The sequence below is a fragment of the Dermacentor albipictus genome, chromosome 2 (assembly GCF_038994185.2).
Source record: "Dermacentor albipictus isolate Rhodes 1998 colony chromosome 2, USDA_Dalb.pri_finalv2, whole genome shotgun sequence".
Classification (NCBI taxonomy): Eukaryota; Metazoa; Arthropoda; class Arachnida; order Ixodida; family Ixodidae; genus Dermacentor; species Dermacentor albipictus.
In genome coordinates, this window is record NC_091822.1 from 61,306,804 (window position 1) to 61,329,419 (window position 22,616).

Here is a 22,616-nt window from a genome sequence, read left to right on the forward strand (position 1 = left end):
ACGCCAACATTCAAATCACCCAGAAAGGACAGAAAAAGAAAAGCTTTTGTTGCAGAAGTAGTTTATGACGGCAAACAGCGCACGAAAATTATTGACCACAATTTTTTGAGACCAGAATCACAGAGGGTCAAGCGCAATATATAGCACCTTTGGCCTAGAATGACCCTTTAGGAATTTACCATTTGAGAAACATATTTCGGGAATCCCGTTCTTGAAGGTTATGAGCCATCATGGGGAATATATTACGCTGACGTGCTCCTTGCGCTTCTTCATATCACCGAGCGTACGAATCGTTCTAGACTGAAGAACGTGCGCGGGGAAAATATTGACTGTGATCACTTACCAACATTTTCTGTTCCCTAATATGGCGTTTCTAAGCAAAATAAATATATGCTCACGCAGTTCATCGCGCGAGTACGTTGCACCAAGAAAAATGTTTTCTTCCATGAGTCGCTTTAGCTACGCACGTCATCGCCGTGATGAAAGAGACAGAGCTTATGTGAAAGCAAGTCGAAAGGTCATCGTGATGAATGTGTGGGAGTGCTCTTCCTGCTGCACGAAATCGAGGATGTCGCTCGGCAGCAGAAGGATAGAGGAGCAGCTGCGATATAGCCACACCGCAAAAGAAAAAAAAGAATAATATCAATTCTTTGACGCCACTTGCATGAGTTCAATTCCAGGAACGCGAATATTTAATGAATTTATGCACTACGGCTGTGCATGGGAAATAGAGGAAAGCGCCGTTGGTTTATTTCGTAGCGAAACTTCAGTTGTCCAGACGCGAAAAGCTGGACCACCTTGAAACTAGCTTGAAACCAGCTTGAAACTAGCTGGACCATTTGAAACAACGCTGTCGCAAGCAAGAAAAATGACGGTTGCTTCTCTCACGCCCGTACTGACATACACGGAATGACTTGCGACGAGTATTATGGTAAAGTCCCTGACGAGCTCTATGCGTCTTAGGGGGGGGGGGGGGAGGGAGTGTTTTCTGGGAAATCATCAGGTTCTCGTAGATATCTATAAATACAAAGTGTGCAGGAGAGTGCGTGTTTCTTCTAAGAGACCGATTTATTCTCATCCGGCAGGTTTTAATAACAATAACGTTTATGCGCCATCATACATGTTAGATGCAAGGGCGTTGGGAAAAAATCTGCTCGCAGGCAGCTTGACGAGCCCGCAAGCCCTGCTCTGTTTTTGTTAGTTGTTACATGTGCATGAGTGCGATTTCAACTTTCTGGTAAGGCTTATTCAATGCTGCGCATTTACGGGGGGGGGGGGGGGGGGCAGAGGGAAGAGGCGTATTACGGTGTGCTTTTACTGACGGGGGGGGGGGGGTTGTTTGCTACAGAGAGTTGTACGTGTGCATTAGCTTTGCAGCCGCTGCTCAATACAAGTGCCCAGGAGGCCTAGCGGGAGGATGGCAAAATAATCTTATCGTGGAGGTATCAAGGAAAGACAGGGCATTATTTGTGTCGACGCTTTTGGAACGAGCATTGATTCTTCAGGCCAGACGCAAAGGAGTCCATGATGACTGAGACTTCTTGCCAAGTGACACTACTAGTTGGATGACGCACTGAGTAGGCTTTCGTGCTCCGAGCTCACAGGGCAGGCGCTGGAAAATTAAATTTTCTGTTGTCAAGAAAATATTCAGTAATGCCTAATTGGTCCGCAACGTCCCTAATCCTTTAGTTAATAGCAAACGGTCAAAGAGCGAGCTCTGAGCGTCATGCTAACTTTTTACAACAGGACCCGGAAGGCGACAGTGTTGCCAGACCAGTCACCGTAAACGGTCACACAGCAGCCGAGAAAGTTGGCGGCGTTCTCGCTGGCGACGGCGGCGACACGCTGAAAGACGAGGCATTTGCAAAGAATGGAGCGGACGTTGAGAAGAAGAGCAAGAGGAAGATGGCCGTGCCTGACGGCGGGCTCAGCTGGGCGATGGCCGTAGTCTGCTTCATTATCAACATGCTCTCCTCGGGCTATTGCCGTTGTCTGGGCCTCTTCTTCAACGCCATCATGTCCACGTTCAGAGTACCCCGAGGAGAGGCCTCGCTCCCCTTGTCAATCTACGGCGGCTTCTTCAACTTGAGCGGTGAGTGCAACACAAGGTCGCAATTAGTTTGCAATGCAAGGGACACTAAATAAATATGTTGATCTGTACTTCCAAATTGTGCTTCCACAATAAATAAAAAACACTTATTGCGAGAAGATCTGTATGGTAAGCCATAAATAATGCAAACACAAAAACACGTGGCGACGCAAGCTTATTCTGCTCTCATTAGCTCACCGAGACTTCATACATTCGTAGGGCGTCTGCAGGAAATTTGTTAACATTTTTATCGCTAAAGGTGGGCATTTATTTTGCTCTAAATGAGTCAAAGACTAAAGTTAGCAAGTTTAAAAAATCTATACAGCGCTGAAATGACCGAAATACGAGATACTACTTAGGCATTCATGACGTCACACTGACGCACCGGCGCCAAAGTACCTGAGCAAAATTAAAAGAATGCCGAAGCTCGACCTGCATTCTATTCTTATTTTTTGCAGTAACCAACCTATGACCACGAAATTCGCAATAGATAGAGTATTCAAAGAGTGTCTTGTCACCATATCTATTGCCCGTCTTTGAAGAAACTGGTAACCGATTTTTTAAGGACCTACTTTTTTTATGGCGCTACGAAAGAGTCACCCTCGGTAGTCTTTACACCTTCAACGGTTACTTCCAAAAACACGTGAATATTTTGAAAACAGAGTTTTGCGACCTCAGCAACCTCTAAAAAAGAAAGAGTCCCTCCAGAGCAACGCTGAGAAGTGAGAGCGATGCCGATAGCCCGTTTCACAAATTGTGAAAGTCGTGCATCGTTCTGCTTTTGCAGCAGTGAGTGCAACTGCAGTTAAACGACTATATTTTGACATATTCAACCACTTTTGAGAATAAGAAGCTGGTAGAATATGTTTGCGTTGCTGTACGGATCCTTTTTATATTCATACCGCGCTTATCCCCAAGTACCACAGATTTTTGAGCTAGTTGGTTTGATACAGCTATTGAAGCCACAGCGCTTAATCGCCGCGGATAAGGAAGAACGACAAGAACCGGCGCTTGGGGGTGGGGGGGGAGGTCGTCTTTTCTTGTCCGCGTCACATAAGCGTTTTGGTCTCAATAACTGTATCCCTAAGTAGACGCCTACGTCACGTCTGGCTGGCCCCCAGTGTCGTTAATCTGTTGATAGACGAGCCAAGTGAACTCATGGAAAACGAATGCGAAAGTAGCGCCACTTTTCTACTCACTACAAACGAAGGCTTATCTGCATATTGTAGGTTAGAAAAAACTCATAATATAAAAGAGTCTACTGCATTTCAGTATCAATAAAAAGACCAGGAACACCGCACACTAGCAGGATGTAACGTGATAGATCATTTGTGTATCTTCGTGTCTTTGCCGCGTGCAGTGCCAAAGGCAATTTTTTTCGATATTAGTGAACAATTAAAAGCATATAGAAGGGCTCGTTTTAGCCAATACAATAAGTAATCTTTCTCTCAGCTGGGTTATCTCGATTCATGTTCTAAGCGGTTGTCTGTCCCTTTATTGTGCCTTCAACACCACTAAAATAACGAATGGCAGAAAACGTGCAAATGTCAAGTGAAGGTTCAAAAAACAGCTCCGCCAAGCATCTGCCCACTTCAGAAGCGATACGAACGTTCCACCGCGTTGTGTTTGACGTATGTGATCTCGGTAAGTATAAACCGAGTGTTTCAGCGAAGACATCGTTCTTTTTTTTTCTTTGTCTGTGACAGATAGCACAATTCTACTCCATGCGCTGGTCTACTCGAAGCGGCGTTTCAACATATTTAAATGCATGGTCGACTAATTAACAAAAATCACTAATGTAGTTTCGAACTAGGTTATTTGCATTCGGGCACATATTGCAATTTACAAATTGTGCCGTGCGAGGCTACAAGGCATATCCACTTTAAAATAATCGTATGGACGGCACAATTTACGAGATATGCACCATGAAGCCTGCGCTAAAAATGCCCTGTAGTTCCACTTACTTGCTCAATAAAACGTCTTTTTAGGCATTGAAGCAAAAAAGTAACAGGAGCGCCATTGCATATCTCCGCAAAGTTCTGGATATAATATTGTCACGTGGTCTTGAGGTCAAAGAACACAGTAGCAATACTGTGAAACACAAAACTAACTTTTATTGGGCCAACCTGTGCCCACAAAAGAGGCTACACTTATAGCACAACGATGGCGCCGAACACGGTCGGCGATCGTCGAAAATTTGATCAGCGGGTCAAGCGCGTCGGCTTTTATACAGCAATCATCGAATGTTCCAGATTAAACGTTGGGACCCGCATGCCTTCTAAAATCTTCTACACCATTCGTGTCAAGCGATGAAATCAGATAACACAACGTTCGGCGACAACAGACAGCGTATAGAAGCATCGATAACTTTCCAGAAACTTCGGATACATGCAGGCGCGTCCCGCGCTGTGCGATAACATTTGTTAGGCGGCAAAACTTGTCGCCCGATAAAGACAAGTACACGTGTCAATACCCCCCTCTTAAAAAGCATCGACCCGATGCTGCAAACAAACGAAAGTAATAAGTCAACACTCATAGCAAAGAAAAAAGCAAAATAAGGAAAGTTCGTTAGCGTCCGTAAAATGGTTTAAGACGCACCACGTGGACCACTTCAGGTCGTGCACGACGTCGCTGTGAATGCGAAATGCCGTCTGGCACAACCCCATAGTCCAGTGCGCCAATACGTCGGATGACCTTGTAGGGTGCGAAATAGCGTCGCAATAGTTTCTCACTCAGTCCTCGTCGGCGTATCGGGGTCCATACCCAAACACGGTCGCCGGGCTGGTACTCGACGAAGCGTCGTCGGAGGTTGTAGTGTCGGCTGTCGGTCCTCTGCTGGTTCTTGATTCGCAGGCGGGCGAGCTGTCGGGCTTCTTCGGCGCGCTGGAGATAGGTAGCGACGTCAAGATTCTCTTCGTCCGTTACGTGCGGCAGCATGGCGTCGAGCGTCGTCGTCGGGTTCCTGCCGTAAACCAACTTGAACGGCGTGATCTGTGTTGTTTCTTGCACTGCCGTGTTGTAAGCGAATGTTACGTACGGCAGGACAGCATCCCAGGTCTTGTGTTCGACGTCGACGTACATTGCTAGCATGTTGGCGAGGGTCTTATTGAGCCGCTCCGTAAGACCATTCGTCTGTGGGTGATGGGCAGTTGCCCTCCTGTGCCTTGTCTGACTATTGCAGAATGGCCTGGGTGTGCTCCGCTGTAAAGGCCGTTCCTCTGTCGGTGATGAGGACTTCTGGGGCGCCATGTCGCAGCAGGATGTTTTCGACAAAGAATTTCGCTACTTCGGCGGCGCTACCTTTCGGCAGTGCTTTAGTTTCAGCGAAGCGGGTCAGGTAGTCCGTCGCCACGACGATCCACTTATTTCCGGTTGTTGACGTCGGAAAGGGTCCCAACAAGTCCATCCCGATCTGCTGGAATGGTCGGCAAGGAGGCTCGATTGGTTGTAGTAATCCGGCTGGTCTTGTCGGTGGTGTCTTGCGTCGCTGACAGTCTCGGCACGTTCTGACATAACGGGCGACGTCGCCGGTCAGGCGCGGCCAATAGTACCTTTCCTGTATCCTCGACAGCGTCCGGGAGAATCCAAGGTGCCCAGCGGTTGGATCGTCGTGTAGGGCGTGCAATACTTCTGGACGCAGTCCTGACGGGACAACAAGAAGGTAGTTTGCGCGCACTGGTGAGAAGTTCTTCTTTACGAGTAGGTTGTTTTGAAGCGAGAATGAAGATAATCCTCGCCTAAATGCCCTAGGGACAACGTCGGATTGCCCTTCCAAATACTCGATGAGGTTTTTCAACTCCGGGTCTGCTCGCTGCTGTTCAGCGAAGTCTTCTGCGCTTAAAATGCCGAGGAAGGCGTCGTCATCTTCGTCATCTTGCGGTGGCGAGTCAATGGGGGCGCGTGATAGGCAATCGGCATCAGAGTGTTTTCGTCCGGACTTATAGGTTACAGTGATATCATATTCTTGCGGTCTTAGGCTCCACCGCGCCAGCCGTCCTGAAGGATCCTTTAAATTCGCTAGCGACTTTAGCGACTTTAGCGCTAGCCATTCAAAGTCGCTGACGACTTTGAATGGCCTGCCATATAGGTACGGGCGAAATTTCACTGTAGCCCAAACGATGGCGAGGCATTCCTTTTCGGTTGTATAATAATTGCCTTCCGCTTTTGACAACGACCGGCTAGCGTAAGCTGTCACGTGTTCATGACCATCTTTTCTCTGGACTAGCACGGCACCGAGGCCTAGGCTACTGGCGTCAGTGTGGATTTCGGTATCGGCGTGCTCGTCGAAGTGCGCAAGTACGGGCGGCGACTGCATGCGTCGTTTGAATTCTTGAAATGCGTCGGCCTGCGGCGTTTCCCACTTGAACTCGACGTCAGATTTAGTTACCTGTGTCAGCGGCTCAGCGATACGTGAAAAGTCCTTGACAAATCGCCTGTAGTAGGCACACATGCCAAGAAATCTACCCACTGCCTTCTTGTCGATAGGCTGCGGGAACTTTGTAATGGCAGCTGTCTTCTGTGGGTCGGGGCGAACTCCAGACTTGCTGATCGCGGCTTTGCGGGGGCGTTCGGTACATGAACGCACCAGCACCTCCACCAGATGTCACGTGGTCGTGACGTCAAAGAACACAATAGCAATACTGTGAAACACAAAACTAACTTTTATTGGGCCAACCTGTGCCCACAAAAGAGGTTACACTTATAGCACAACGATGGCGGCGAACACGGTCGGCGATCGTCGAAAATCTGATCAGCGGTTCAAGCGCGTCGGCTTTTATACAGCAATCATCGAATGTTCCAGATTAAACGTTGGGACCCGCATGCCTTCTAAAATGTTCTACACCATTCGTGTCAAGCGATGAAATCAGATAACATAACGTTCGGCGACAACAGACAGCGGATAGAAGCATCGATAACTTTCCAGAAACTTCGGATACATGCAGGCGCGTCCCGCGCTGTGTGATAACATTTGTTAGGCGGCAAAACTTGTCGCCCGATAAAGACAAGTACACGTGTCAATATCTCTAAACCAGTTTCATCCTGAGAGAACTCGTTCCAAGTGGATCCGCATTGCGAACTCCCTAGCTAGAATTTCTAAATTGCAATATGTGCCATAAGGGGATTAGTTGAAAATAATTAGTGATTTTTATTTGTTAGCCGATTATGCGTTTCGACTTTTTGTGTAAGCAATGTCCGCCTCTTCGCGTAGACCAGCTCACAGACAAGGACTGTGCTAGACAGATCATAGACTAGACAGTTTTGAAAGTGTTTGCTGAAACAGCCGGTATACTTTATGAAGCCCTTGTCATAAAAGCTTACTCACAAAGCACAATTCCCCTCATTCCGTGATTGTCGCGGGATCGAATTCCGGCCACGGCGGCCGCATTTCGATGGGGGCGAAATGCAGAAACACCCGTGTACTTAGATTTAGGTGCACCTTAAAGAACCCCCGGTGGTCAAAATTTCCGGAGTCCCAAAGTACGGCGTGCCTCATAATCAGAAAGTGGTTTTGGCTCGTAAAACCCAACAATTTAATTTTTAATTTTCATTCCGTGATTGTAGCGACCGGCGCAAACTCTCTGTCAAGATTGAGGCCTACTATTGCCATGTTGGTCACAGAATTACTGCAGTTTTTTGGTGGAGCCGGGTGAGACCGGAGTCACTGTGTATCGATACACTTACTGCACCCGAAATGTTGTTCAAGCTAAAAAGCTGTATGCAGTATGCGCTTAGTTTCTGCCGTTCGTGCAACAAACATCGAAACATGCGCAGTTTTTGGTGGAGCTTATTATTTTGTCTTGAAACACCGCTTGACACGAGCCGTGTTGTTTTTATAGCACTTCGCCCTCCGCAGTGGCATACTCACATTCGCCAAAGGTGTTTCTTAATAATCTCTCACCAGGTAGTATGGACATACAAGCACTAAATTTCTTTCCTGCTCGCTTTACGAATCAGCAAATGAACCCCGAAGCTCAACGATATCAAAAAGCAACGCATACGAGCACGATCCACAGGAAATAGTGAGCGCTGCCTTTCCACGATACATCAGCCATCAGTTATCCGCGCTCTTTTCTCATCGAAACGAAAGCGCCGAGCTGTGGCGTGGTGGGGGGGGGGGGGGGGGTCGCACCCTAGAGTTTCATACGATAACTATTGGAGAGGACTCTGGCGCTAGTGTGGGCGAGAGCTGCGATGTGAGCGGTGGTGCCAGCATGGGAATTATGGGAAGTTCGCGGATTTGCCTAAACATCGTCCTCCTGACTTCAAACGGCTTCTTGACTTTGTAAACTCGTCACATTCAACAATAGATTCTACAATAAACATTAATAAAATTGTCCCATGGTAGGATTCGAACTGAGGATCTTAGCGTGGGAGCCCTATATATTGAAACCATTATGCCGCGGACGCATCCATCGGCAAGCGACATAAAACGCCCTCATGAATTGATCGCGGGCCAGCCAGTGCCTTGAAACGCTTGGCGCGTTTCGATTTGACCGCCCAGACAAGATGAAACGTTGCAATTAGTGGCGTTCGAGCGTGTTCGCAGCGTCTTCTGCACTTCGAAAAGTATAGATTGCTCTCAAATTTAGCACACAAAGCGCGATAAACAAAGGCAAAGGAACGTCCGAATCCACAAGCACAAAGCTCAGACAAATCCATGTACTTCGCATCATCACAATGGTGGCTCACCGATTGCAGCGCCAGGTTTCCACTTAGTAATTATTGTAGGAAACTCTACGGGACGCGCCATACAAAGCGCCAGCTCTACTACTAACTGCTGTGCATGTACCTGGTTGAGGCCGCCGCTTTTTGATGCCGGCGGATGGGCAGTCACGTGATATTTTTTTCTTCATTTTTCGCCGGGGTTCTTAGCCAGTCGGAAAAAATTTAACGGACCAAAAGCACCTGGCTGAAAACGCGCCTGCTTCAAGCTTCTTGCAATTTCCTACAAATTAAGGATTGACAGAGCGGCATTCGGAGCAGTAATTTGAAAAAGAATACGTAACGTTATTTATTTAAAAGCATCAACAGAAAAAATACTGGCGGCTGCGCTACGCGACTGGGAACAATATGAGCTTGGTTATCTCGCATAAAATGGCCTGTCTGCTTGAAAGAAAAAAAACCGCTATGCATGATAGCTGGCAAACCCTGTAGATCGCGGCGAGCAGTCTTAGGACGGAGCGTGCCGTAATTACGGATTCCGTCCTTTGCGTTCGTTTTAGGTATTAGAGGGAGGCTAAAGCCACAATCGATTTCTTCCGCATTATTAAATTACAGTTTTACAATGCCAAAACACAGCGCACTCCTACCGTGACAAGACACTCGGTGATCCAGAAGAGACGCAAGAAGGAAAGACGGGTGTCGAGGCCCTCTTGGAGTTCTCCCATCAGCCACGCCGTGACGTCATGGATTGACGTCATGACGTCGTGGAAGTCCCAGTTAAATCTTTGGCGGTAAACATATACTACATTGTGTTCTAAAGTAGCGAACGGCTTAACATGGGAAGTTTCGGGAACTTTTACCGAGCCGACGGGGTGCAAATACAAAAAAAATAAAGAAATAGAAAAAAGAACACTTCGAAAACAAGTGATGTCACACTAACGTACCGCCGTCGGGTTCCAGCGCGACATTCAAGAAATGGAACTTTATCCTTCATTTTGTCTTTTAGTATATAACCTACGATCGCGAAATTCACAACAATAAACACGACAAATTCGCGACAATTTTCCTACAATAGTTCATGAGTATAGTCGCGCATTTAGTGTTCTGCTTTATTTTCCCTTTGAAGCTGCTACAGCGTGCTGCGTGGAAGAACGCAGAGGCCCAAATCTGTGAACATTTCACACAGCGCAGGGTGAAACAGACCACAATAATATCGCCTTGCTGCGGATGCTGTTATTATTATTATTTGTTCTGAATACTTATAAACATTTACCATGAAACATGAACATGAGAGGGAAACACATGACATGAAAGGGAAACATGAAAGGGAAAGCGAGGAGCAGGCTGGCAAAACTACCGGAAGGGACACAACGCCTCCCTAGTCGTCAGAAAAGCGGAAACAGAAACGTAGAAGTGGAAGATAGGAAGAAGGACAGGAAAGACGAAAGAAAAAGCACAGCAGATAAAAATAATGCAGCTGTAGACATACGGTTTTCCGACGCCACGCTCGACATCTGTTCCGTGATCCAGTAGCGAAGTGAAAGAAGCTAAGCGAGTCAAGTAGTAAGATATTAAAAGCATTATTGGATAGAGAACGCAAAGCAAGCCGTGTCTCCTGTCCACAACTGAGGCGCGCCTCTCCACAAAGGAAGAGAACAGGTGTGAGACTTAAATCCGACAGACCTAGATTGGGCAAAGTTTTGTTCTTCTCGAAGGCAAATATCTCGAGCAGATCTCGGAACGTTTTCAAACGATCTGGTACCACACAAACAAGTGCGAGAATTACTGAGTGTAATAATGCGACCAGTGTCGCGTCAGAGCTTCACGTTACGGGCGAAACGACAACTTTTCTTACTTGCAAGTCCACGAAGAAGACAGACAATGATGGTGTCAAAAGCCTCTGTAAAATAAAATTTAAGGGTTTTTCTTTTCGGACTGTAGAAATAATTAGAAGTAGCGCCATGAAAGCGAACGAAAAGAAAACCTGCCGCAGGGGGGGGGGGGGGGAGGGGTCGAATTTACACCTTCCATAATACGTGTGCGCAGCTTTAGCAATTAGGCTGCCGCGGTGGTTACGCTCCAGTTGACTTCCTTGGGTATTTTTGCATCTGCACAAGAGTAGTTGGTGTGATTAAACAGCTCAAAACAAAATAGATACGGCAGAAAGAAAACGGCACAATTGGAAGAAGTGTTTGTCCCATATCTACTGTTTTCTTTCTTGCCGTGTCTGTCTTTTCCTTCTTTTTTTTTCTTTGCGTCCTACAATAACCTCAAATATGCAGCAACTGGGCCCTCTGGAAATCCTTTTAAATGGATGAAAGCAGCCCTAGGAGCATTATCCAGCTTCACCCAGTGCAATGGCGGCCGATTCGGAGCATGCTTAATACAGCAGGCAACACGTAGTATGCGAGCTGAGGAGCAGGCAACCCGCCACAAAACCCTGGTATGCTACCGCGTTTCAAATCATGTGCAGCCTTGTCTATATCATCTATAGAAATGCGGGTAATGTAGAAGCAGGCAACTGGACAGGCAAGCCTTGTAACCTACCACGTTCTAAATCACAGGCAACCCTCGCTGCAATTATTTGGGGCCATGCGAAGTTAGAAAGGCAGCGTGTTTCCAGCGCACATTGTTTACGCTGGAATACTCGGTACTTGAATCCCTTCCTTTTCCAGGCCTCATCTCCGGCGCCCTGATACAGGCTTTAGGGGTGCGCAAGTCATCGTCCATCGGAAGTGCCCTGACCATCGTCGGGCTCTCCATCTCCATCTTCGCCAACGGAACAATCTTCCTCGCCTTTTCGGCGGGCTTCCTGATGGGTGAGAGTGCGCGCTTGCGTGAGCGGAAACGAGAGAGAAGCATAAACGTTAATTAAAAAGCAACGTGCGGCCACTTCCAAGTGGTAGCTCCGATAACCTGCACATGTAATGCATACAAATGGATGCATACAAATTGAGCCGTCGCGTACGGCGTCTCCGCAAAGCAGGAAAGCCACCTTGGTCAGCATCTCGAACCGTGGAACCGGCACCTACATAAAAAATATCCCTGTTCTTTATTCCGCATTAAATTAAGCGGCAGGAGAAAGACCATGCTATAGGGATTTATTTATTTATTTATTTATTTATTTATTTATTTATTTATTTATTTATTTATTTATTTAGTATCCATAAAAACTCAGTTGCCTAAATAACAGGACACAGTTGAAAAAGTTTCAAATACACATTTAGTAAAAACTAGAGAATAAGACAACGTCGCAACGCACTTATAGGGGAAATTAATGCGCCGGGTGTGTCCAACGAATATCAATACAGAACAGAACCATAGAAGCGGAGGCTCCCGTGATACAGTCGAAGTGAAAACAATTATGTGATATATGTCTAAAAAAATTCATGCATAACTATATGTACTAAGAGAGTGTTGAAATACACTCATAGAGGGAACAATTGGGTCAATTTATTTTGATGCACAAGTACTCCAAGAGTTCGCTATATTATTTATTTTTTATACCATTACGAGGGTCATCAGGACACAATGAACTCTCCTACATTCAAGAAGTTCCAGTGCCGCAATAACATTGCAGGAACAACGAATGGAATCGATTTAACAATTTAAGTGTAGTCAGCATGATCACTGTTCTTTCGTGCAGCGTAAAATCGTTTATTTTGTATTTGCTTACCTCGCTCACAATTGCAACATCCCTATAGTCTTGTTTTAAGCTAACTACGTAAATTTAATGATAATAGTTGGGAAAGTGTATGCTCGTGACCTTCTCCGGGATACTTTGGTTCATGACTTCTAAACGATTGCTATCGTCGACAGCTTCACCAAACAATTTTCGCCTACGTTTTACATTGTTTGATAATGATGCGTTTTCATTTGTTTGAGCTGCACTATTGTGGCAGTTGCTGTTGTTGTTGATGCTTTATGAATGGTCAGATCAAGGAAAAGTTCAAGTGGCACACCCCGAAAAAACGTCATCAGGACCTGACTTTTAGCGAGCACATTGACATGCTTTTGAATAAAACTGTGAAAATACTAAGCCTAGTCATTAGGACACTTACAGATGCCCCTCATGGGCTGAAACAAGCAGCCTACCATACTTTGAATAGGCCCCATCTGGAATGCACAAATGCGGTACGGGATCCTTACCAACAGTGTTCCATAGATAAGCTTGAAGGTGTACAAAATCGTGCCACTAGGTTTATAGCGCAACCGTACTCATGGTAAATAAGTGTAATGCATGAAAAAAAAACAGCATCGCCATTGAGCCACTTCATACGAAAAGCAAAGAGTGCGAAAAATTTTACACCCGATTTCTAATAATGCAGCTGGGATTGATGAAAACGAATCCCTAAAAACTCCCCATTACGTCTTCTCCATACAGGCGTGAGCGCACCTTCAAGATAAGGGCTATTCAATGCCATATAAATTAGATGAAGTTTGTTGTTATCCCTTATTTTTAGTTTCCGTGGACAATTACGGAATGAAGAACATCATTTACAACTGGGGTGGCAGCCAATAGTGCTGTATTTTCTCAAGCAATCAGTGATTTTTGAACGTAGACCTCCTTGCACATTGTCATCATACAATGTACTAACTGCTGTTGACACTGTTTCCTTACTTGTGGATTTGATTCTACTGTACCCATTACCCTGCGACAATGCTTTCCCGGTGCAGGTTGTATTGAAGTAAAACAGCTGGTCACCGATGCACCGTCTATTGCAATCACAAAAAAAATAATAAATGAAGTTATTGAGGAATGTGGCAAAAGAATAATAAACAATCACGACAAAATTCTGCAGATACATCGCACCTGCTCAACTTTATGTGAAGCGAAGCTTTAGGCAAGCGCTGTGTGTAAAATCCTATGCAACTAACGTGACGTGTGCGATTGCGTTTACTTTCATCCCATGCAGCGCGCAAATTCATGAAATGTTCGTCTTTCCACCAACAAAGTCTAGCAAGCAGGCCTAGTGAACGTACTTCCTGCATTCGCAAGATGTATGCTTTGCATGCTGCTGTTGAACGATTCCATGAGGTTAGAACGCGTACACCAAAACAATAAACTGCTGAAGAGAGTTGAACGTGGCATTGTGCGGCAGCAAAATATCGTGTCCCAGCGTTCGTTTTTTAGTAATAAAAGGTGATCAGTTTTAAGCTTTACGGAATTTTTAAAAATGGCTTGCTGCAGATAACAAAATTCTCGCCCTCGAGCTGGATTGCTTGCACAAGAATTCGAAACGTCTATTAAACTAATTAACGAAAATTCACCGATTAGATTTTGAATTAATGACAGCACATATTGCAATTTACGAATTGTAGCCGATAAGCTTGCAAGGCGTATCCAGTTGCAATGAATTTCCAGAATACCGCGAGTTTGGAGATATGCGCCATCAAACTTGTCCATAGAAATGCACTGTTGTTCCGCTTAGATTTTCTTTAACGAAGCGCCTTTTTATACACTAAAGCACAAAAGTAAATGGCACGCCCATGTATTTCGTCCCACATTTCGGAAACACCTCCAAACTGGTGTTATCCTGGAAATTCGTTTCAAGTGGATACGTCCAGCAAGCTCAATGGCTACTATTCGTAAATTGCAATATCGGTCTTAAAGTAATTTAGGAAGTTAATTCCTGAATTTTCGTTAATTTTTTTAATATGTGTTTCTATTTTTCGTGTTAGGTTCGCATCTTCGAATAATCCAGTTCAGCGCCGAGTATTGTGCTATCCGCCACAGGCGACTCCTAAAAATTCCGTAAGACTTAAAAATTATCACCCTGTATAATAATTCTAGAAAGCCCGAACACCATTTTACCGTACATCACGTAAAGTTAAAATCACTTGCTAATCCTTATTTCTGGGCTTGAAGATACATTCGTAGAGAAAACGCTGTAAAATAATTTGAAGGAATAAATTAACCTACATGATAACTGTTTAGTCAGTCATTGATTTATGATCTACCTACGACTGAAGTGCCGCTTCAAGATATCAAAAATGCTACCACGGACTCCGCGTGACCTTTATCGGAACTAAACCTAAATTTTAAGGTATCAAACTATATATATGAAGAATGATGCAATGGGATTTGATGGTGTTAAATATTATACCAGCATCGAGAGTTGGACGAAGGGGTGTGACAAAATGTTTCGTTGCAGCCCGAAAACTCACAGATGAAGACTGTGTGTTTCTTAGCCACCTCTTCATCTTATCGCGTTGAAACGAAATACGCTGGGTTTCAGCGTTATTGGTACTGGTGTCCCTGAATAGTTGCAGGCAGACATTTACTTCGAATCGTATTCTTAAACATCGGTTGCTTCCAACATTCACGTTCATTTTTGAGTGAAAACTTGCCTTTTTTATCTTTGTTTCAGGTGCCGGCCAGGGTATAATTCTCAACAGCATCATAGTGTGCGTGAGCCAATACTTCGAGAAGCGGCGAGGCACCGCTCTTGGCCTCAACATGGCCGGCGCAACGGTGGCCTCTCTCGTCTTCCCAAATCTGTACGAGTTCCTGATCGCCGAGTACGGCCTTCGCGGCACTCTCCTCATCATTGGCGGTTCGCTGGGAAACGTGTTGGCCCTTTCCATGCTCCTCAACCCGCCTCCGTGGGAGAAGGAGGCAGGCGAGCGCGGCCCCGTGGGTCTGGAAACCAACGAATCTTCTCGTGCACCCTACGACACCCCGGCAAACGGCCGAGTGTCGGTCGTGTGCGGTGGTACAGAAGAGGACAAGGACAAACTCTACTTGGAAATTGAGCCGTCGCGTACGGCGTCTCCGCAAAGCAGGAAAGCCACCTTGGTCAGCATCTCGAACCGTGGAACCGGCACCTACAGACGGGGAACCATCATCAGTGTTAACGACAGGGAGAGCGTCATCGGGAACCGCAGGGGAACCATCATAACTCTCGGTGGCGATCACGCAAGGACGTCCCGGCGCGGCACCCTCGTGTCCGACCACCCTTCCGTCCTGTCCAGGCGAGGAACTGTCACGAGTATCATGGGAGACGGCGGTGATTCGATCCTCATGGCTCCCGACTTGAACGAGAATCGCACCAGGAGGGGCACCATGATAAGCGTGGCGGGATCGCTGTTCATGAGCAACAGGATCGCGAGGGGCTCCACCACAGTCGACGCCAAGTGCGCACGCAGAAGCACCTTGGTGAGTGTGAGCAATTCTTGCCGCCTCGACTGCTCGTCCTTGCGTGGTGATGCACTCAGGGTCGACCTTCCCGTAGTTCAGGAAGATGTCTCCAGCTCGCAATCGGTGCTCAAGAATGCCCTGGAGGTGCTGAGGGCTCCGCGCTTTTATTTCCACGCTTTGAGCTTCGTTTCGTGGTCTTTCTTCCTCGACTCCTACCTGACGGTGATGTTCGATTTCGCCGAAGACATCGGGGTGCCCCCTTCGGAATCTGTGCACGCGCTGACATTGTTCTCGGCAACGGATACCATGGGACGCTTGCTCGTACCCTTTCTGAGCGACTACGGCCTCATCTCTAACTGCGGCCTGCTCACCATTGCATATTTTTCCCTGGCACTACTGCAGCAGCTGGCGCCTTATATACACGGGAAAATAGCCTTCTGGGGCCTGTCAGCTGTCCTGGGTCTCCCGGCTGGTTACATCGTTGTTGGAGCTCCCGAAATTCTCTCTACCGAGATCGGCACGAAGAACCTCCCCATTGCCTACGGATTCATGACAACGCTCACGGCTATTGGAGGCTTTGCGAGGCCACCAGTCATCGGTGAGTACAAGGGCGTGCTTGTGTTGAGCTTTATAAGGCCTTGCATACAAAGCCTTCTTACGCTAGCATCCCTTTGCCACCGTTTTGGGCTATGAAAGCTTTATGAAATTTAGCTCTAACAAATTATTTACCTCCCAAAGACTTTATTACACTATAGCCACTGCTGGCACCTTCGAGAAGACTCCACCTGCTAATCGTGCAACACCTCAACTGCACGAGTGTCATCGGCTTTGGAAACCGCGGGGCCATTATTTTAGCGTTAAGGTTGACATACGCTCCCTATGTTGCTAGACGGTTTTGAATTTTACAATAGAAGTATTGCATGCTCAGTTTAACTTCTTTCCCGGATTGGTGCCATATGATGCTCAACGTTGCACGTTTCTTTGACAGAGTGGCTGTGCTAGCCAAATTTTTTAACACCGTTTGTTTTCCATTCGGAAAGTCTGCTCAACCATGACAAATTTCTTTTTTCCTGTATCTTACTCAGCTATTTAAAATCAGAAAATGGCAGAAGTACCCTCTGTGTTTGTAACATGTTATGGACAGAGGAAGATGTCCACGTGAACGCCCACTTCACACGCCGCAGATCATAATCTTTCTTCTAAATGAATGTGGTCTGTTGCGTTATTGCAGGTCGCAAATTGCAGTACAAATAAAACCTTCAAGGCAAAAATAAAAATAAATATACAGCAACAGAAACACACCCAAATATATCTTGCAGCTGCGCTGGCCACCCTCCCCTTAAATAGTGCCATGCGATTTCTTGTCCCGGATCGCTGCAGGAGGCTCCAGATCATTATAGCGGTTAAATTGTGTGTTTGCAGTGTACATGGAAGCTTGTGATAGATGATCAAACTAGAAACTACTATACGGGCTGAAATATCTTACAAAAGTAGCGAAACACCAATAAGCTGATTGTTTATAGTTTAGCCAGAGCCGACGTTTCCGGCGCAGCAAAAACCACTGAACCTCAAAGTTATACCAGAGATATCGTATCTCATCGGAACTACAATGATCCTATTTTGTACCTTTAAATTTTCCCCCTTCACCTATTCTAATAAAAAGGCCCAATAAATTTCACAGTCAAGAAATCGATGGGCTGTTTGTATTTCGTATAGAATCCCATGCGAATATATTACGTTATGCAACTGTGGAGACTGTTAAAGAAGCCGTTCAGTATTACACATGGGTCAGAATATGTGGCCTCTCTGTTCCGTGTCGGTTGATTTCTTACGATTGCAACCGTGTGCCCCAGAATTAGACTTGGCTTGAAATAAATCTGGTTAACTTGGCATAATTCCTGTAAAGGCCATAGAGTAGCGTGAAGAATGCCATTTTAAGACGTAACATTTTGGAGGCAACGTCGTGCATGTGTGGATCTGTGTTGAAATTATCTTTCTCCTTGATCGTGTGAATAGAGGTCGCCGGTTATGGGCTATAATAAATTCCACGTAAATTCTTAGTTCTGGCCTGTTCTGAAAATAAATATTTGCATAGGTATAGCAGTAGAAATAAAGAATATGCTAATGCACTTTCGTCAGTTTATTCAGCTAAGTAGTGGCGAAAAATTGCAAGTTATTTAAAGTATACATTTCTACAGATGCTGCCATTCTGGAATTACGAAGGTTAGTACTCCACTTATGTACACCCGGCCACAAAATATTACGGACCATGAAATCTAAGAAAAAAATCAATATCTCCGCAACCTCGCAAAGCAGCCTGGTATTTGCATTTCAGGCCGCGACTATTATATGCTAACAACATTCTCGTATACAGTTTTACTGGCTACTGCTACAGGCTCCTTTGGAATTAAACGTTTTCTGAGATCCCGTGGTCCATAAACTACTGTGGCTTGGTGTACGTTTCTCAGCTGTCCTGACCGAAGAGCGAACTTCTAATAGTTTATCCGAAAGAAAACCTGCGGCAAATTTATCAGCGTTCCGGGTTAAAAATGCTCCACAATAGGTGCTCCCCCCTAGCTCTTTACCTAACCCGAAAACGTTACAACGAGACCACATTCGCCCACCCATTCGTTAGAACAGATTTTGCCTCCTTCGTAATCGCACGCCAAAACGCACCTTAGAAACTTCTAGCGTACGCTAGCTCAGCCACGCCAAGTGTATCCACAAAGAGTATTTTGGCTGTATCACTTGCAAAGCTGCTGAGCGGGCCACTCTAGTAGCGCTAACCATACAGTTACGATAGACATTTATACTAACGGTCGAGTGGTTGTAATGTGAGCAAGCACTCTACCGACTGCTAACGGCTGGTCGCTTACCGCAGGTTTTTTCCGCGACAACTACGGCAGCTACGACGGCCTGTTCAGACTCATGGGTGGCATGTTCACACTCTCGTTCCTCTTCACGGTGGGCCTTTGGATCACCGGCCGCTCCAAATTCAGAGAGCGAAAGGCGACGATCGTCATACCGGAAGCGTTCATCTTCGTACCGGAGCCGATGCCGACACTCCAAGAGGAGGAAGCCGACTTGTGAACACGCTGTGAAGCTGAGGAAGCTCCGTGGTGGAAAGGCAACAATTACTAGGAAGAAGAATCACGTGGCTGTTGTGAAGCCTAGTCATAAAAAATGTAAACGGAAGGTTAATGGTGAATAGGCCCTCACCACATCATAGGCAAGCAGTAACTTCTATCCGCCGAGTGCGTGGAGTGGATGGGGGAATAGAGAGGTGTTGCCGAAGAACGTTGGCTCACCGAGATTAGCTGCCTGACGTCTTATTGCCTAGTGTCTTCCTTTCTTCCATGAGAGGCTCGCTGTTTGGTTCGCATCAACTGCGTTGGAATTACACACTAACCCACTAACACACTAACCCGCGGTTAACACACTAACCCGCCGTGGTTGCTCAGTGGCTATGGTGTTGGGCTGCTGCGCACGAGGTCGCGACATCGAATCCCGGCCACGGCGGCCGCATTTCGATGGGGGCGAAATGCTAAAATGGCCGTGTACTTAGATTTAAATACACTTTGAAGAACCCCAGGTGGTCGAAATTTCCGCAGTTCTCCACTACGGCGTGCCTCATAATAAGAGAGTGGTTTTGGCACGTAAAACCCCCATAATTTATTTATTATTACACTAACACGGGGTACCATCATGTCTTGGAACTTGCTTGCCACTCATTTAGTAGTGTACATGGGAAGCCTATATACGCAAGTGTTGAGTAAAATGTGTTCGAAATACCTATAAATATAGGAAAGACGATGCTTGTAATTTTCTCTAGGCCACTTCAGTTTTGTATAAATACTCAAAGTAGCAACGAGTAAAGCAATTAAAATTTTACTAACTTAATTTTTATTTTGCAGTGGCAAGCGCGAGACTATTCATGGCAAAAAATGACAGCACAGGAAAACGCTCTCGCTCTTCTTATTGTTTTTTAACATTGTTTCGCATCTTTTGCACATCATAACAAAGTACTAAGCCACTAGCCTAGCAAGAACCTGTAGCAAATAACTTTTTTTTTTCATTCGATAGTGCCAGACAATGGATGATAACGCGACGATGGAATCAAGTCGTCCGTAATGTTCGTAACCGTTTCTAGAAAAAATGGTGACCCTGCTTGCTTCTGCGGAGAAATGAACGCTGGCTAATTTCTACCATGAAACCAAGACTAAAATACCGAAGTATGCAGCTGCCATGCACCCGCATGCACCAAGCAGGTGCCCATAGCTGACGTATCTCCTTCGTTTCAGGGGAGATTTTCATCGTGATCCCCCACTTTTGTTACATACTCGTACGAAATAGGTATAGTTTATTTTCATCAATACCCCTTTCGGTTAGGTCGAAATACAGAATGCAGAAGCAGAAAATTAGTGCAACGGAAAATGATGTACAGACAATGTTGCCCCTAATGGTTCGTGGGTTCTTTGTAAAATCAAATATGGTCAGAAAATGGTAACCGTGAGGAGGGCCGTTCCAATCTGTCACGGCTCGAACAAATGCAAAAACCCAAGTTAGTACTCGCCACTTGACTTCACGCATTTAAATTTCTGAAAAACTCTGCCGTCTGCAGGTTATGCTTTAAATCCAAGCCTACAAGAATAGAAATGGAATATAGTTCTAGTTTTGTGGTTGTCTCTGCGTTAAATGCACAGCGATCTGGCCACAGTATCCTTTGAGTTTTCTTTTTGCATGTTTTCGTAAACCTTACATTCAAATGTTTAACATTCAACATTGTACACCCATATTAGTGTTACCTACAATATATAAAGAAGAGATCATCTGCATGAGCAGAACAATTGATAAGTGCTTTGTCTAAAATAAACACTAATTTTTTTCTGGAGCATTGCAGTTAACCCTAGTGTCTTTGTAGCTTATGTTGAAATGCATAAGGAAGGTTTGTACAAAGCAGCATTGGGTTATTTACGATATAAGAAATAAATATGCAGTTATAGACAATCATAGGGGAAGATACTGCCTCTAGGAAAAGGCTTATTGATTTCTTATCTGACCACATGTCAAGCAATCTCGTCAGGATTGTGCTGGCTTCCTGAGTGAGTGAGTGACGAAACTTTGTTGTGAACGCCTGCAGAACGGTTAGCCTTCCCCTGTTAGGGAGGCGTTACCGTGACGCGGCCATGACGTCTTCGCGGCGTGTGGCGCCTCTACTTCGGCCGAGGCCGCACTATTCCCTTTGGTCGACCGCGCCTGCCCCTCCTTTGGGGTGGCAGCCTCCCTCCGGTTTCGCTCGGTCGTTGCCTTTCGAGGGCCGCCGAGATCTGCTGGACGGCCTGGGTTTGCACATCTTGGTCATAGCATCTCGTTGCGGCCTCGAGCCGCGGCGGGATCGTTGTTATTGTTGCAGCTTCATGCGGATTCTTAGCACAGTCCCAAAGGATTTGAGCTGCAGTGGCTCTTTCCTTTCGGCACACACAACACAGATCACTTTCATAAACACTTGGACACACGTGCCTCATCAGCACCGGGGTGAATAACGGCCCCGTTTGAAGTTGTCGGTATAAAACCGCCTCCTTACGTGTCAAGCCCGGATGAGGTGGCGGCATAGTCCTTCGCTCTAGTCGGTACCATTTCACAATTTCATTGTAGGAAGTCATTTTGTCCTTGGTTTCCCACCACCACGACGGGTCGGCTGTAGTAGCAGCGGCACGGTTGGTTAGTCCTCGCGCCGCCGCGTTCGCCGTCTCGTTGTGGTTAGCGTTGCCGTGATCCGGCACATCACTGCCCATGTGGGCCGTAAACCACTTTATCCCCACACACCGACTTTCACTCGCGAGATCGACCACACGCAACACACGCGCGGCTTCACCACACACCCTTGCTTTGGCGTAATTTTTCACTGCCGTCCTAGAATCACAGAGCACAGTCGTGCACTCGGGGTCGGCGATGGCCAAAGCAATGGCCACCTCCTCGGCTTGATGCGCCCCTCGAGTCCGCACACTCGCCGCTGTTCTAGTTGCACCGGTCGATGCCCCGACGACTGCAGCGGCGAATGCCTTTCTGTCATGTGGATACTCTGCCACGTCCACAAACACGGTACCCCTGTCTGGCATGGAGATCGATGAGCACCTTGGCCCTCGCCGCCCGCCGCTCTTTGTGGAACTCAGGGTTCATATTTCTTGGTACCGGACATACCCATAGCCGTCTACTAATTGCGTCCGGTACAGGCACCTCTGTATTTTCGGGTCCCATTTCCTTTGGTCCCAGGCCTAGGACACGCAGCACTTGTCTGCCCGTTCTTGTTTCTGATAGCCGCGCGAGCTGAGCGGTCCTCCGCGCCTCGGCGATTTCCTCCAGGGTGTTATGCACTCCCAAGGCCAGGAACTTGTCGGTGCTTGTGCAGTCGAGAAGTCCGAGCGCAGCCTTGTACGCTTTGCGTATGAGCGCATTGATCTTATTGCGTTCGCACTGCCTCCAGTTGTGGAAAGCAGCAACGTATCTAATGTGGCTTATAGCGAAGGATTCCACTAGCCGGGTGAGGCTCTCTTCCTTCATGCCTGCTGTTCTGTGCGACACCCTCTTAATGAGGCGGATGGCCGTGGTGACTTTGGCCGCCAGACGGTTGACCGTCTCGCCGTTGACTCGTTTGCGCTCAATCAGCATCCCCAGCACTCGGATCTTCTCGACAGCCGGGATCATGTGACCACCGCTCGTCTT

General features: G+C 46.5%; 1 protein-coding gene across 2 annotated transcripts in view; it reads left to right on the forward strand.

The window, feature by feature from the left end:
* The window catches only part of LOC135908995 (monocarboxylate transporter 9-like), a 31,906-nt gene extending 11,191 nt beyond the window's left edge, over positions 1 to 20,715 (forward strand). The window contains exons 2-5 of one of the 2 annotated variants that reach the window (XM_065440860.2): positions 1,747 to 2,092; positions 11,428 to 11,571; positions 15,124 to 16,491; positions 18,775 to 20,715. In XM_065440860.2, coding sequence (XP_065296932.1) covers positions 1,747 to 2,092; positions 11,428 to 11,571; positions 15,124 to 16,491; positions 18,775 to 18,983 — 2,067 coding nt within the window. In that variant the 3' untranslated portion in view covers positions 18,984 to 20,715. The remainder of the gene's footprint in view (positions 1 to 1,746; positions 2,093 to 11,427; positions 11,572 to 15,123; positions 16,492 to 18,774) is intronic. The other variant, XM_070533634.1, reaches the window with a different exon arrangement.
* The last annotated feature ends 1,901 nt before the right edge of the window (positions 20,716 to 22,616 follow it).